Here is a 13,185-nt window from a genome sequence, read left to right on the forward strand (position 1 = left end):
GTGTTAGTGAGCTAGTTATGACCCCCTGAATCTCTGGTTCAGCTTTGGCCCTTGCCCAGGTTAGAGAAGCCTGGGGGCTGCTCTAACTAGTGTTAGCTGATAATGACCTTGGAATTTCTCTGATTTATGTGAGGAACCAGATCATCCCCCTGATAGCCCAAGATTGTGAGAGCACAAAGTGGCAGACATCTGTCTTTTAACTATCACCCCTTTCTCAATTGTGCCAAAGCACAGCTCAGCCCCAGGAAACTTTCTATTAATTTCAGTCAAAGTAGAACTGGGCCCTAAGGCCTCTCTCCTGCAATTACATACATGCTTAACTTTATGCATGTGAGTAGTCCCATTGTGAAACACAACAGATGCCTCTTCCCCAGTTACAGCACCATGCTGGGATGGCTTCTGGGAGGGGTCTATTTGTCCTTTTCCTCCAGCTTAGATCCACTGTCACTAAGTTGTATACGCACAAAGCAACAGTAAGCTGATATCTGGCCTGAAGTACCCTGTGCAATAAATCCATTGCTTTCTGTAGAATTCCATGGAGTGCTAATGAAGCCAGAATAGATCAGATAGATGGCCTTGGCCCAGCTCTGCTCTCATTTACACTACTACTACCCCACTGAAATCCAGAAGGCTGCACCTGCATAACTGAGTATGGCTCCTTACTCTTTCATATAAGCATCTGGTTGTTGTTTTTTTCACATGCATACCATAGGATAGTTCTAGCCCCTTTATTTTATACCTAATAATCCATTATAGAGATTGACTCATCGGAATCTATCAGATTTGAAGTAAAAAACATTGAGATGCCCAATAACCTTCCTACATATAGAAGGGGCCAGATGCTGATCTCAATTAAATCTGGAGAAACCTCACTAACTTCAGCAAATTTACTCCGGATTTTCAATAACTTCGAGGTAACTGACATCAGAATTTGGGCCAGAAAGCTTAAACAGAAACTTTTACAGTGGCAGGTATCACAAAGTATGTAGTTTTAAGTGATTTCACTCACACGGCACTAACACTCATTTAGTCACGTCCTCCGCAGTCAATCAATACATGCAGAGTATCAAGCCAGAAGAGTGTTGAAATGTGTGTTAATGGCACCAAGGAAATTTTGGGAAGCTGAGATAGTACAGTAAGCATATTTATTGACTGAGGTTAAGAAAGCTAATTTCCCTGTGCCTCTGTGGTTTTAGCGCCTGAATCGCATGAACGGAGAGATAAAGAAAGTTGGCTGCCTGCTCTGTCAGTGTGACATCAGCTGTGCTGTCAACAAAAAGATTTAGTTAATGTTTCTTCATTTACATTTGGAATAAAGACACCTTAGAAGTGTTACCACAAATAACAAAACCACAGAGGAAGCCTAAAAATGACTCATGCAATCTATTATCACACACAGCAGTAAGGGCCTATATAAGCATTATAGCTGTGATCATTAGACACAGAAGACCTCAGATTTTCTCTTTTTAGCAGAGATCATCTGATAACACTATGAGATACATCCTACTCTGCGCTGCACTGTTCCTGCCTGAAAGTCTTGCTGTCCCAGTTCAGTTTAAGCCAAAGCCACAGAGCTCCGGAGACCTGAAGCGTATACAGGTATGTCACGAATGGGGCCGTAAGGGTGAACTGTGAATATGCTGCTTTTCCATTTTAAGTCTACGTCCTAATTATTATATTTCTTTCTAGAGATCATTTCACATCATTTTATTTTTATCTTGGTGTTATGTGGTTGTTACAAGTCAGTTCACAAAAACTAGAAGGCATAAAGTGAAAATTTTGAAAGCGCCTAAGTGAAATTGCAAAAGTGAATTAGGGCCAGGTATTAAAGATATTTAGGTACCTAAAGATATGGACCGGCATCTAGTGGGACTTTCAAAGGAGCTTATAATAATTATATATATATATGAAATAAATTCCAAGAAAATGGAGTCTCTAAAACCAATGGGCCAAATTAAGGATTAATTCGATGTACGTGTGGGTGTGTATTATATATATATATAATATTCCAGTAAGATAAAAATAATATATTAATAATGAGGGACTAACTATTTTAGATGCATCTAACCATAGTTGTATCCAGTGCTCACATTTCTTTGAGAAGAGGCAAGACTAATTATATACACCACACTGGTTGGACTATTCTCTAGATTCTAATGCTCAGTGAACTCCCATTAAAATAAACAGGACCACTTGCTTCAGTGTCTTGCTATTATTGGACAAGGCTTTCTCTGTATATTTTAATCTGTATTGTGGAGAGATGGCAGGCTGTTTCATAGCACTTGAAAGTGGTAGACTGAAGTGTGAAAAAAAGATGTTATAATTATCCATGATTAGAGTATAAAGTAACACCACCACCACCACAAATAAAAAGTTGGGGGAGTTTTAGGAGAGGTGATTTCATCTTATTGTGGAGTAAAACCTATGTTAAAAAATATCCTCGAGGAGTCCACAGTTCTCACAAACCCGCTCCTTCTGGTGAGACCCATCATATAAAAAGATACAGGATGATTTCACAGTAATGTTTATCAAAAATTGTCACAATGAATGATGATTTATTATTATTTTTATTAAGTACAAACAATATGATCCTTTGGTCCTACCCTCCACCTCCTCTTACTCTATCTATTTTCAAGCCAAAAATACTGCTTGGTTACAGATAATTTTCTGGGAAGTCCATATATCCCAGGTCAAGCCTGTAGAGCCCTATTTTTTTTTTTTATTAAAACTCTCCTTCTTTGCACATTACTGATTGATAGTCTAATTGTTCCTTTTTAAGAAGTTCATTGAGAACCTAGTTGCAAATGACATCTTATGATGTTCATTTGAGTAATTGCTTATGCATGAACCTTTCCAGGCCTAAGAACCTAGGCACCCATTTCTCATTTACACCAATGCCATTTTACACCACTTTGTAGTGTAAAGGGATCTGAAAATGGGTATACATTTACACTCATTTTAATGTCCCTTTACACTGCCAGTCTGGTATTATGAAAGGTCCTTAGAATAAATGAGAATCAGACCCTCTGGACATTTACAAATAATACTGTAACCAATACCTGCACAGAACCCTTCATGTATTTCATAAGAGAAAACAGAATAGAGCCCTGAAGCATCTGGATATGAAGTAAGGTTAAGTACACAATTCTCAAAGGAGAAAGGTAGTGAATATTTTAACACCAATCTACATTTTTATTTTGTTCACATATATTGGAAAAGTGCCCTCATATCTGTCTACATTGTTTCCCTGTTATGACAGATCACGGTGGGTTTCTAGGGGTGCAGTAGTGTAAGTATACCCAAGGATCATCTGGGTCTTACACTTGCTGACAAGTTGATTCTTAAAGGTATAAGAAAACACAATTGGAGATACACCCTGAGTCTAATGTTTCTTTTTATTTTCAGAATTACCTTGACAGGTTCTTTCCATCCATTAATAAAGCAGATGACCGTACCTTAGAAGAGAAAATTAAAGAGATGCAGAAATTTTTCCACCTGACTGTAACAGGAAATTTTAATTCAGAAACAGAGGAAATGATGGATCAGCCAAGGTGTGGCATCCCCGATGTATTAGATTACAGAACATTTCCAGGAAATCCAAGATGGAGGAAGAATTTGTTGACTTATAGGTTGGTTATATTTCACTTTTTGTATATTTTGTTTTCTTTTAATGATGCCATATCATTCTATACCTTAAAATGACAATATTTTATTTTCTTGTGTTGCCAAAAGGATCCTTAACTATACACCTGATCTGCCTCGTTTTATGGTGGAGGAAGCAATCGAAAAGGCTTTTAAGGTGTGGAGTGACGTGACTCCACTGAAGTTTCAAAAAGTTGCCAGGAGAGAAGCAGATATCCTGATTCGTTTTGCGCATGGTGGTGAGGCTGCTGCTGAATTTTTAAGAATCCATGAATTACATTTTATTTAAAGCTGAAGCTATGCTTTGAAAGCTTATATGTTTTCATAGCCAAAGATTGAACAGAGAACAAATATTTTCATTCTGAGTTTATCCAATTTTTATCTTGTTCTGCAAGATAAAATATACAGTCAGTATAGCTATCAGGGGGTAGCCGTGTTAGTCTGTATCCACAAAAATAACTAGGAGTCCGGTGGGACCTTAAAAACTAACAGATTTATTTGGGCATAAGCTTTCGTGGGTAAAAAACCTCACTTCTTCAGAGTGACGTTTTTTACCCACGAAAGCTTATGCCCAAATAAATCGGTCAGTATAGCTGCCTTTCAAAGGAGGCATTGAGTTTATATATAACATTGATAACAAATATAAAATATTAGATAATATTTGATATCGATGTTAACTAATCAACCATCACAAAAATGCCTTGGGAGTTCAAACAGTAAAATTAGGAAAATAATATCTACTTACTTGATTGTAAACATACTCCTCTGCCATGAACATTACTCCGATTTGTGAGCAAGCAAGGATTCTGCATGCCTGTGTGGGGTTTAAACACCTTGGTCACATGCCTCATTGTAAAACAGAAACATAGATTTTTTGCCTCTTTAGAGCCAAACACAAACAGAGCAGGGCTTCTTTCCACTGCAGTCCAAAGCAAAGCCATAGGGTGTGGCTTGTTTTAGCCATGCTCAAAGCATAGGTCTAAAGAGTGTCTCACTTCCAAGAAGTCTGAAAGTGGGAGAACGAATGCACGCGCACACAAACATGCATGCACCCTGGTTCCCCTCTCAGTGCTAGTCCTCCTCTTAGGCCTTGTCTACACTAGGTACTTGCTTTGGTAGAGCTATGTCCCACAGTGGTGTGAGAGGCAGCTATTCTGACCATTGTAGACCAGTGCTAGGTTAACAGGAGAATTCTCCTATTGACCTAGCTACCGCTAGAGCCCTGCGCAGATACAAATTTATATCCGTGGATATAAATCGGTATCCGCGGAACTGCAGGGCTCTCCCGGGAACCACAGCGGTGAAAGGAGCAGTACATGGGGCCGCCGGTCCCAGGAGCCAGCGCCCTGCATCGGCAGCTCCTCCATTGTGGCTGTACTGCCCCCAGCCCTGCCTCTGTCCCTTCCACGCCGCTGTCTGTGTCTCCTGTCTGGGGGTGTGCATGCCACTTGAACACAAGAGTGCAACCAGCTGCTGGTTCCTGGTGCCCAACAGGGGTGGTACAATTGCGCCGAAGGAGCTACCAGAGTGGGGCACCGGATCCTGGGAATGGCAGCCCCACGTTCTGCTCCTTTCGCCACTGCAGTTCCCAGGAGAACCCTGCAGTTCTGTGGATAACGATTTATATCTGTGGATAGCCGCATCAGCAGATATAAATTTGTATCCGTGCAGGGCTCTAGCTACTGCCGCTTGGGGAGGCAGAGTACCTTCACTGATGGAAGAACCTCTTCCATCCGCGTAGGTAGTGTCTACATTGAAGCGCTCCAGTGGTGCAGCTGCAGCATTCTAAGTGTAGCCAATCCCTTAGAGATTCATCCCCAAACATCCAATAACACAATAATCTTATGTGTCTTCCGGGTGATGAATTTTTCACAACTATCCTGCAAATCCTTGCACTCCAGCAAGAAATTGTAGCCCTTCTTATAGGCAGAGGAGGAGAGTCAACCTTTTCCAGCCAACCTCTGGATGAGGGTCTGGACATCCCACACACTGTTATAGAAGAATCTAACAGAAGATACCAGTGTACCAAGTGAGATCCTCAATTTTTCAAAGCTGTGGTAACTGATAACATTCACCTGATGTATTATAAGTGGTGCAGATGGCATTATCTATAGTTATCATTGCCCGATACTGTCCATTATAGGACCTTCAGATGCTTATAACTTTGCAAAACTTAAACCATTCAGACATTTTCTTGCTGGGTGTCAGCCTCAGGCTGAACATTTTTGTAAAGTTTCGATAAGATGATTCCGCCATTTCTGAGAACATGCCCTCAATAACACAGAGGTCCTGTGGGGAAAATATAATATGCGATCATGTAATTAAAACCTGTACCATAATGCATACACACACAGGAGCCGAATTCATTGCATAGGCAATCTTAAGTATGGCATTTCCTACCTTCTGAGTGCTTGATTTTGCAACATTACCATTATTTTAGTGTCATTTTTAATGTAATGTAATCTACAATTAATAAAAGCAAACTCTAAACTTCAAGATGTGGAATTCAATGTTTAAAATGCATCATTCTGTCAATTGCTGACACATTCATTTCTTTTCACATGCAGAACATGGCGACTCAGCCCCCTTTGATGGAAGAGGGGGAATACTGGCCCATGCCTTTGCACCTGGCTCAGGGTTAGGAGGAGATGCTCACTTTGATGAGGGTGAGAAGTGGTCAGAAGATCATATAGGTAAAGTATTCTATGTACCCGTCACAATAATTTCAGCTCCTGCTAAACAAAACCCTGGTGTTTGCAACATACTTACATTTACCTCCCATAATAGGCATATAGGGTCTGAGGCACTCAAAGCACTTTACAAAGGTGGGCAAGCAATATTATCCTCTTTTTATAGATGAGGCACAGAAGGTTTAAGTGATTTGCTCATGGTCAAAAGATGAGTCGGGAATAGATTTCAGGTTTCCTGACTCCCATTCCTGGGATCTGCAATATTCTTCCTAAAACATGTGGACATACATATTGTAATTAAATGGGAGAGCAGGTAAAAATAAATTAAACTTATTGAATTTCATCACAATGGAAAGAAAGATGCAAATTCCCCTGGTTGTAATGCTCTGTTCCATTATATGTTAACAATTTTTTTCCACTTTTTTCTATATTTTAGGAACAAATTTGTTTCTTGTTGCTGCACATGAATTTGGTCATTCTCTGGGACTTGGTCATTCAAATGTTGAAGGTGCTCTGATGTACCCTATCTATCGCTACTGGGACCCAGACACCTTCAGCCTTCCAGATGATGACAGACAAGGAATTCAGAAATTATACGGTAATTTCAGTGTGAGATGTTAATTTTTATATAAAAAATGACCAACAAAGGGACAGATTTTGCCACACTTTACACTGAGAAGTACCTTACTCAGCAAACAGCCCCGTTGATTTGAATGGCCTACTCTCAGAGTAAGGTACTATGCAACATAAGGGTATCAAAATTTAGACCAAGACAACATAATTCACTTTATACCTCCCACCTACCCTTTCTGGAGTCTGAGAGCAACATCTCCATATTGCAACAAAAGCTGATAGAGTTGGAGATCCTGGCAGACTATGTGTCCCTAGCACACCAGTGCCTTGCAGAAATCAATGAGGATGACATTCTGCTAACCATCTACTACTGAGTAGTACCTTGCTCTGCCGAAAAGGCCACTGAAATCAGTAGGACTACTTGCTGAATGAGAGTTTGCTCTATGTCAGTAAGGCAGAATCTGGCCCTCACTTCACTGCTCATGGAGTCAGGTGCTACTCACTGTGAGTTACAGTGGCAAAACTGCACCTTAAACCAATGAGAAAATCTTGCCTGAGGCACTTGTGTGGACATCCCCTTCTATGGGACACTTCACAAAGTGTATATTTCTCTATATTTTGTCTCTTACACAAATATCTTCATGTTTCCATATTTCTATTCCACAGGCCGCAAAAGTGAAAACTTCTAAAGAACCATGGTGTGTTTAAAAAGAATGAAGAATTCACACCATAAATGTTTCATTTTATTTCTTCAGTGAATTAAAATTGCAAATGTTTGAAGAGCAATTTCTGCTCCTATACATTTACTGAGATTTGAAAACCTCTTTAAATTTATTCAGTAGTTTCTGTGAAAATAAAAATTCTCCCAGCACTCTTCTGTCTCCTGCATTCCTGTCTGTCCTACTCTCTGGTGGGTTGCATTTCACTGATGGGTTCAGTGACTCCTGTACGTACAATACATATACACAGGACAAAATTCTCAGTTGGGTGCTTGAAATGCATCTAACTCCATGGTTTAGGCTCCTTGTTCCTAGCCCACTCTCTTCTCCCTGTCCCTGCCCTGTCCCTTCCCCCTCCCTGCCCTGTTCATACCCAGACTCAGAGTACCCTCCATAGGGCCCAGCAGAAGGATGTAAGATGATGCAGTGTACACAACGAATCCCCACTTCAGCACCAGAAGGGTTGTATCCCCACACAGAGGGTCTCTCCCTCTGTCCCCAAATCCCATGGAGATCTAAGAGGCCAGTTCTGTTTAAGTACTTAGGGGATATGACCTCACTCACTGCAGAACTTGAATGCTTCTCAGGTATTTAAATATGGAGATCACAATTATGGTACCCCACCACTCTCCATTTTTATCCACTCCTTAATCAGGCAGGCTCCTGTTGAAGTCAGGACAAGATAAAAAAAGAGTAAGGGCCTCAGGAAATAGCCTATGGCAGCAATCCCAAATGTTTGAAACCTGAGCCACCCTTCAGGAAAAGGAAAGTAATCACACATTGTGACACAGAGGCCCTGTCATGAGACTGGGTCATAGGCAGTCAGGCCTAGTGCTTGGAGCAGGAGTCAGCCCTAGTCAGAGTCCAAATGCCAGAGCCCAAGGTCAAGGCAGAGTCAGAGCCAGGGATCGGAGCCAAAGGTCAGAACTCAAGGCAGAGTCCAAATGCCATCAACAAGGGTTGAGTCAGAACCAGGGCTGAGCATCAGAACCGGATTCCATGGAGTCAGGGAAGGCAGGAGCAGGGCTGGGACAAGACAGGAACAAGGCCGGGTGCCGGCAGGGTTTACCTTGGAGCAATGCCAAAGCAAGTCAGGAGCATGGCTTGGAGTGAGGCGAGCACAGGGAGGCACAGAATCTGTGGGCATGTACATTGATCCTCTATAGCTGCTGGGCTTAAAAGCAAGCCACCTGACTGCTTTAGCCAATCAGGTGGTTCTGCTGTGCTCATTGGCTGCCTGGTGACCGGGCAGGCACAGCTGCAGGTCCTGACTTCTAACAGACCCATTGGTGCCAGCTGGCAAAGGTTTCACTACTGTATGTCACCAACATACTGTATGTCAGGCCTGACAAGCTCACTACACCTATCACGCTGCTTTCATGTCCCACAAGGGACATGTGATGTGTCTAATAAAAGCTTACGTCATACTGATCCTCCTAATTGTTGTGAGATGTACAGATGAAATTTAAGGCAGTACGTATATGTACTGAAAATATGTCTTTGACAACCCTGCCTGGACCACAGTCTCTAACAGGTATTGCCACACAAAGGGATGTAGATTCACCTATCTACTTAGATTCACATGTAAAAGAAGCTTTGTAAGCCCACACAATGGAAGACTCCACATGCAAAACAGACAACAGGAGTAAGTGAAGATAGCTTGGAGCCAGCACTCCAGGAAAAAGCAACAGAGGGTCCTGTGGCACCTTTGAGACTAACAGAAGTACTGGGAGCATAAGCTTTCGTGGGTAAGAACCTCACTTCTTCAGATGCAAGTAATGGAAATCTCCAGAGGCAGGTATATATCAGTGTGGAGTTAACGAGGTTAGTTCAATCAGGGAGGGTGAGGTGCTCTGCTAGCAGTTGAGGTGTGAACACCAAGGGAGGAGAAACTGTTTCTGTAGTTGGATAGCCATTCACAGTCTTTGTTTAATCCTGATCTGATGGTGTCAAATTTGCAAATGAACTAGAGCTCAGCAGTTTCTCTTTGGAGTCTGGTCCTGAAGTTTTTTTGCTGTAAAATGGCTACCTTAACATCTGCTATTGTGTGGCCAGGGAGGTTGAAGTGTTCTCCTACAGGTTTTTGTATATTGCCATTCCTGATATCTGACTTGTGTCCATTTATCCTCTTGCGTAGTGACTGTCCAGTTTGGCCAATGTACATAGCAGAGGGGCATTGCTGGCATATGATGGCATATATAACATTGGTGGACGTGCAGGTGAATGAGCCGGTGATGTTGTAGCTGATCTGGTTAGGTCCAGTGATGGTGTTGCTGGTGTAGATATGTGGGCAGAGTTGGCATCGAGGTTTGTTGCATGGGTTGGTTCCTGAGTTAGAGTTGTTATGGTGCGGTGCGTGGTTGCTGGTGAGAATATGCTTAAGGTTGGCAGGTTGTCTGTGGGCGAGGACTGGCCTGCCTCCCAAGGTCTGTGAAAGTGAGGGATCATTGTCCAGGATGGGTTGTAGATCACTGATGATGCGTTGGAGAGGTTTAAGCTGAGGACTGTAGGTGATGGCCAGTGGAGTTCTGTTGGTTTCTCTTCTGGGCCTGTCTTGTAGCAGGAGGCTTCTGGGTACACGTCTGGCTCTGTTGATTTGTTTCTTTATTTCCTTGTGTGGGTATCGTAGTTTTGAGAATGCTTGGTGAAGATCTTGTAGGTGTTGGTCTCTGTCTGAGGAAAGGATCCACGGGGGTCATCCTGACTCTGAGGACAAAATCAATGGAGGCAAAAATCACCTTGTTTATCCTCCCCTGCATGATGCAAAAAGCCTTTTTCCTTCCTCATGAAAGTTGGATCCCAGGCATGTTGGTTAATGATGCTGGGAGATTGCTTTAGGTGAGAAACTGCTGTAATCATTGATTTTAACCTGTTAATGTTACATTTAGACTCTAAGAAGCATGTTATGATTTTCATTTTATATGTAACCCGTTCTGTTTCCATTATTCTGACTCAGTATCTCTTAAATCTTTGATAATAAATATAGGATTATTCCACTATACATATATCTCAGTGCTGTGATGTTATAAAAGATCTGATCCTGAGTTGTACCAATCAAGCTGTTTGTATTCTGTTCCCTTGGGGACAGCTAACCTGGTAATTTCTGTGAGTGTCCTGTGACAGGAACCTGATGCTACAGGGGAACACTTTCAGAGGGACTTGGGGGCTGTGGTGCACCTATTGTTACTGTGCGAGGCAAAATAAAGGCTGGCAGAGCCATCCTACCAATCTCCTCAGGGCTAACAGACTGGTGGTGTTAGAGAGAGAAAGCATGAGAAAATCTTCCTCTCACTGGATGGGTAACAAGAGCCCTGGGCACCCCAAGAAAGCTACACATACCCCTGTAACCTACTTTCACTCCTCCAGGTGCCTCTTAATCTTAGCCAAACACTCAAATATGTTCAGACCATGTTCAAATATGATAAGAACTGTTATAAAGAGGACCCTGATCAACTGTTCTCCAAGTGCATTAAAAGTTGAAGTAGGAATCAGCTTGATCTGCAGCAATGGAGATTTAGGTTAGATATTAGGAAAAACTTTCTAACTAACTATAAAGATAGTTAAGCTCTGGAATAGGCTTCAAAGGGAGGTTGTGGAATCCCTATCACTGGAGGTTTTTAAGAACCCATTAGACAAACAGCTGTCAGGGACAGTCTAGGTATAGTGCTGGACTAGATGATCTTTCTAGGTCCCTTCCAGCCCTACATTTCTATGATTCTCTAAACTGTGGAATTCAACTGGTGAGCCGCACAGTGAACTGACCCTCCAGCCTTCACCCAGCTCTAGTCCAATGTGAATTATTAACAAAATGAGCTGGTCCCTGATACGGAGAAGTCACAAGACCAGTGAGCACAGCAGGACATACCCTATCAGAGTTACCTAATGACAGTCATTCCCTTGTAGTGCAGTGGGGGAAGCTAGGGAATCCAATAGTTCTTCTTCGAGTGCTTGCTCATATCAATTCCAATTAGGTATGCGCGCGCTGCGTGCACGATCGTCGGAAGATTTTTACCTTAGCAACTCTCGGTGGGTCGGCTGAGGCGCCCCCTGGAGCGGCGCCCTTATGGCGCCGGATATATGCCCCTGCCGACCCAGCGCCCCCTCAGTTCCTTCTTACCGGCCGTGACCTCCACATCCCTAGCTTACTAGTTGTATTATAGATAGTTCTTTAGTGTAGTTTACCAGTTTAGTAAGTTTAGAGTAGTTCTTATTGTGTTTTATAGATATAGTGTATATAAGTTGAGGAAACGGGGTTTATCCCCATTCCTCCGCCCGGTACCAGGGCTCATGCCCAAGTCTCCGGGTTTCAAACCTTGCTCAGCCTGTCTCAAGCCGATGCCTATTGGAGATCCCCACGACTCCTGTTTGAAGTGCCTGGGGGAATCTCATCAGCCTGATAAAGAGTCGCATTTGCAAGGCTTTCAAGCCTCGGACAAAAAAGGAGCTGGACTTCCATCTAAAACAGCTCCTGATGGAGGCGGCACTTAGTCCAATGCCCTCGGCACCGCGCACAGACCAGGAACCATCGGTCTGCAGCGCGCCTCCGGCACCGGAGCGACCCAGCACCAGCAAGGTCCCTCGGCACCGGACGTCTCTGGCATCGGTACAGATGCGGCACCGCTCGCTGTCCCCACGGCCCAAGAAGCAGCACAAACCACCTGCTGCTCCTTCGCAGTTGCAAGCACCGCCTGCGGCCTCAGTGGAGCAGCGCCCCGTGCCAGACCATATGAAAGCGCCAACTCCAGCACCGTCGATTCCAGCGCCCCAAGTGCCGTTGAATCCGGTGCAGATAAGCTCCCCGGTGCACACCGTGGTTGAGCTGGGCCTACTGTCCACTCCAGAGACCTTCTCCACTGCTCGTGACCTGATAGCTCTGACTGAGCCTGGACCGTCTCACCCACCGGCACCGCCGGTGCGGACTGTCCCATCCATAGGGAAGCCCGCCTTCATGCGACCTCCATCGCAGGGTGAAACAACTCGGCACCGCTCTCAGTCCTGGTCTCGGTCCCGCAGATGGTCCCGGTCGAGGCGCTGCTCGCAGTCCCGGCACCGATCTCCATCTCGGCGCCGGTCGTACTCGCATCACCGTTCCACCTCCCGAAGGTCTCCTTCCCGGTACGATCGGTACCGATCCACCTCCTGGCACCAATCCCGGCACCACTCGTCGTGCAGCCAGTCACAGCAACGCCTTCACTGTCGGTCCTCGTCTAGATCTAGATCAACCTCCCGGCACCGTTATGACCGTTGGTCCCGCTCCCGATCACGGTACTGCTTGGGACACCGGCCCTGGTCCCCAGTCCCCAGGCGCGGGCCAGTAGACCGCAACGCTTCAAAGCAACAAGTGTGTTCGGCACCGCCTTGGCCTTCTCGTCAGAATTTGGCGTCATCCCAAGCGGCAAGTGCCTATGAGGTCCATGGCCAGGACGCGGATGATGCTAGCCAGAGACTGGATGAAAGCCAGGATCCCGACCAGGGTCCCCCACAATGGTCCTTCTGGACCCCCTGGGCATACCACCAACCCCAAGGTGGCCCCTCAGGAACTTCTCGCTTGGCTCATTTGG

General features: G+C 44.1%; 1 protein-coding gene across 1 annotated transcript; it reads left to right on the forward strand.

Moving 5' to 3' along the window:
- Positions 1-1,299: 1,299 nt before the first annotated feature.
- Positions 1,300-7,778, forward strand: MMP7 (matrix metallopeptidase 7). Its single transcript, XM_005300352.4, has 6 exons — positions 1,300-1,599; positions 3,406-3,629; positions 3,733-3,881; positions 6,210-6,335; positions 6,769-6,930; positions 7,572-7,778. The coding sequence occupies exons 1-6, from the start codon at positions 1,492-1,494 to the stop codon at positions 7,592-7,594; spliced, it is 792 nt and encodes a 263-aa protein (XP_005300409.2). The 5' UTR covers positions 1,300-1,491; the 3' UTR covers positions 7,595-7,778.
- The last annotated feature ends 5,407 nt before the right edge of the window (positions 7,779-13,185 follow it).

The sequence above is a fragment of the Chrysemys picta genome, chromosome 1, assembly GCF_011386835.1.
Source record: "Chrysemys picta bellii isolate R12L10 chromosome 1, ASM1138683v2, whole genome shotgun sequence".
Classification (NCBI taxonomy): Eukaryota; Metazoa; Chordata; order Testudines; family Emydidae; genus Chrysemys; species Chrysemys picta.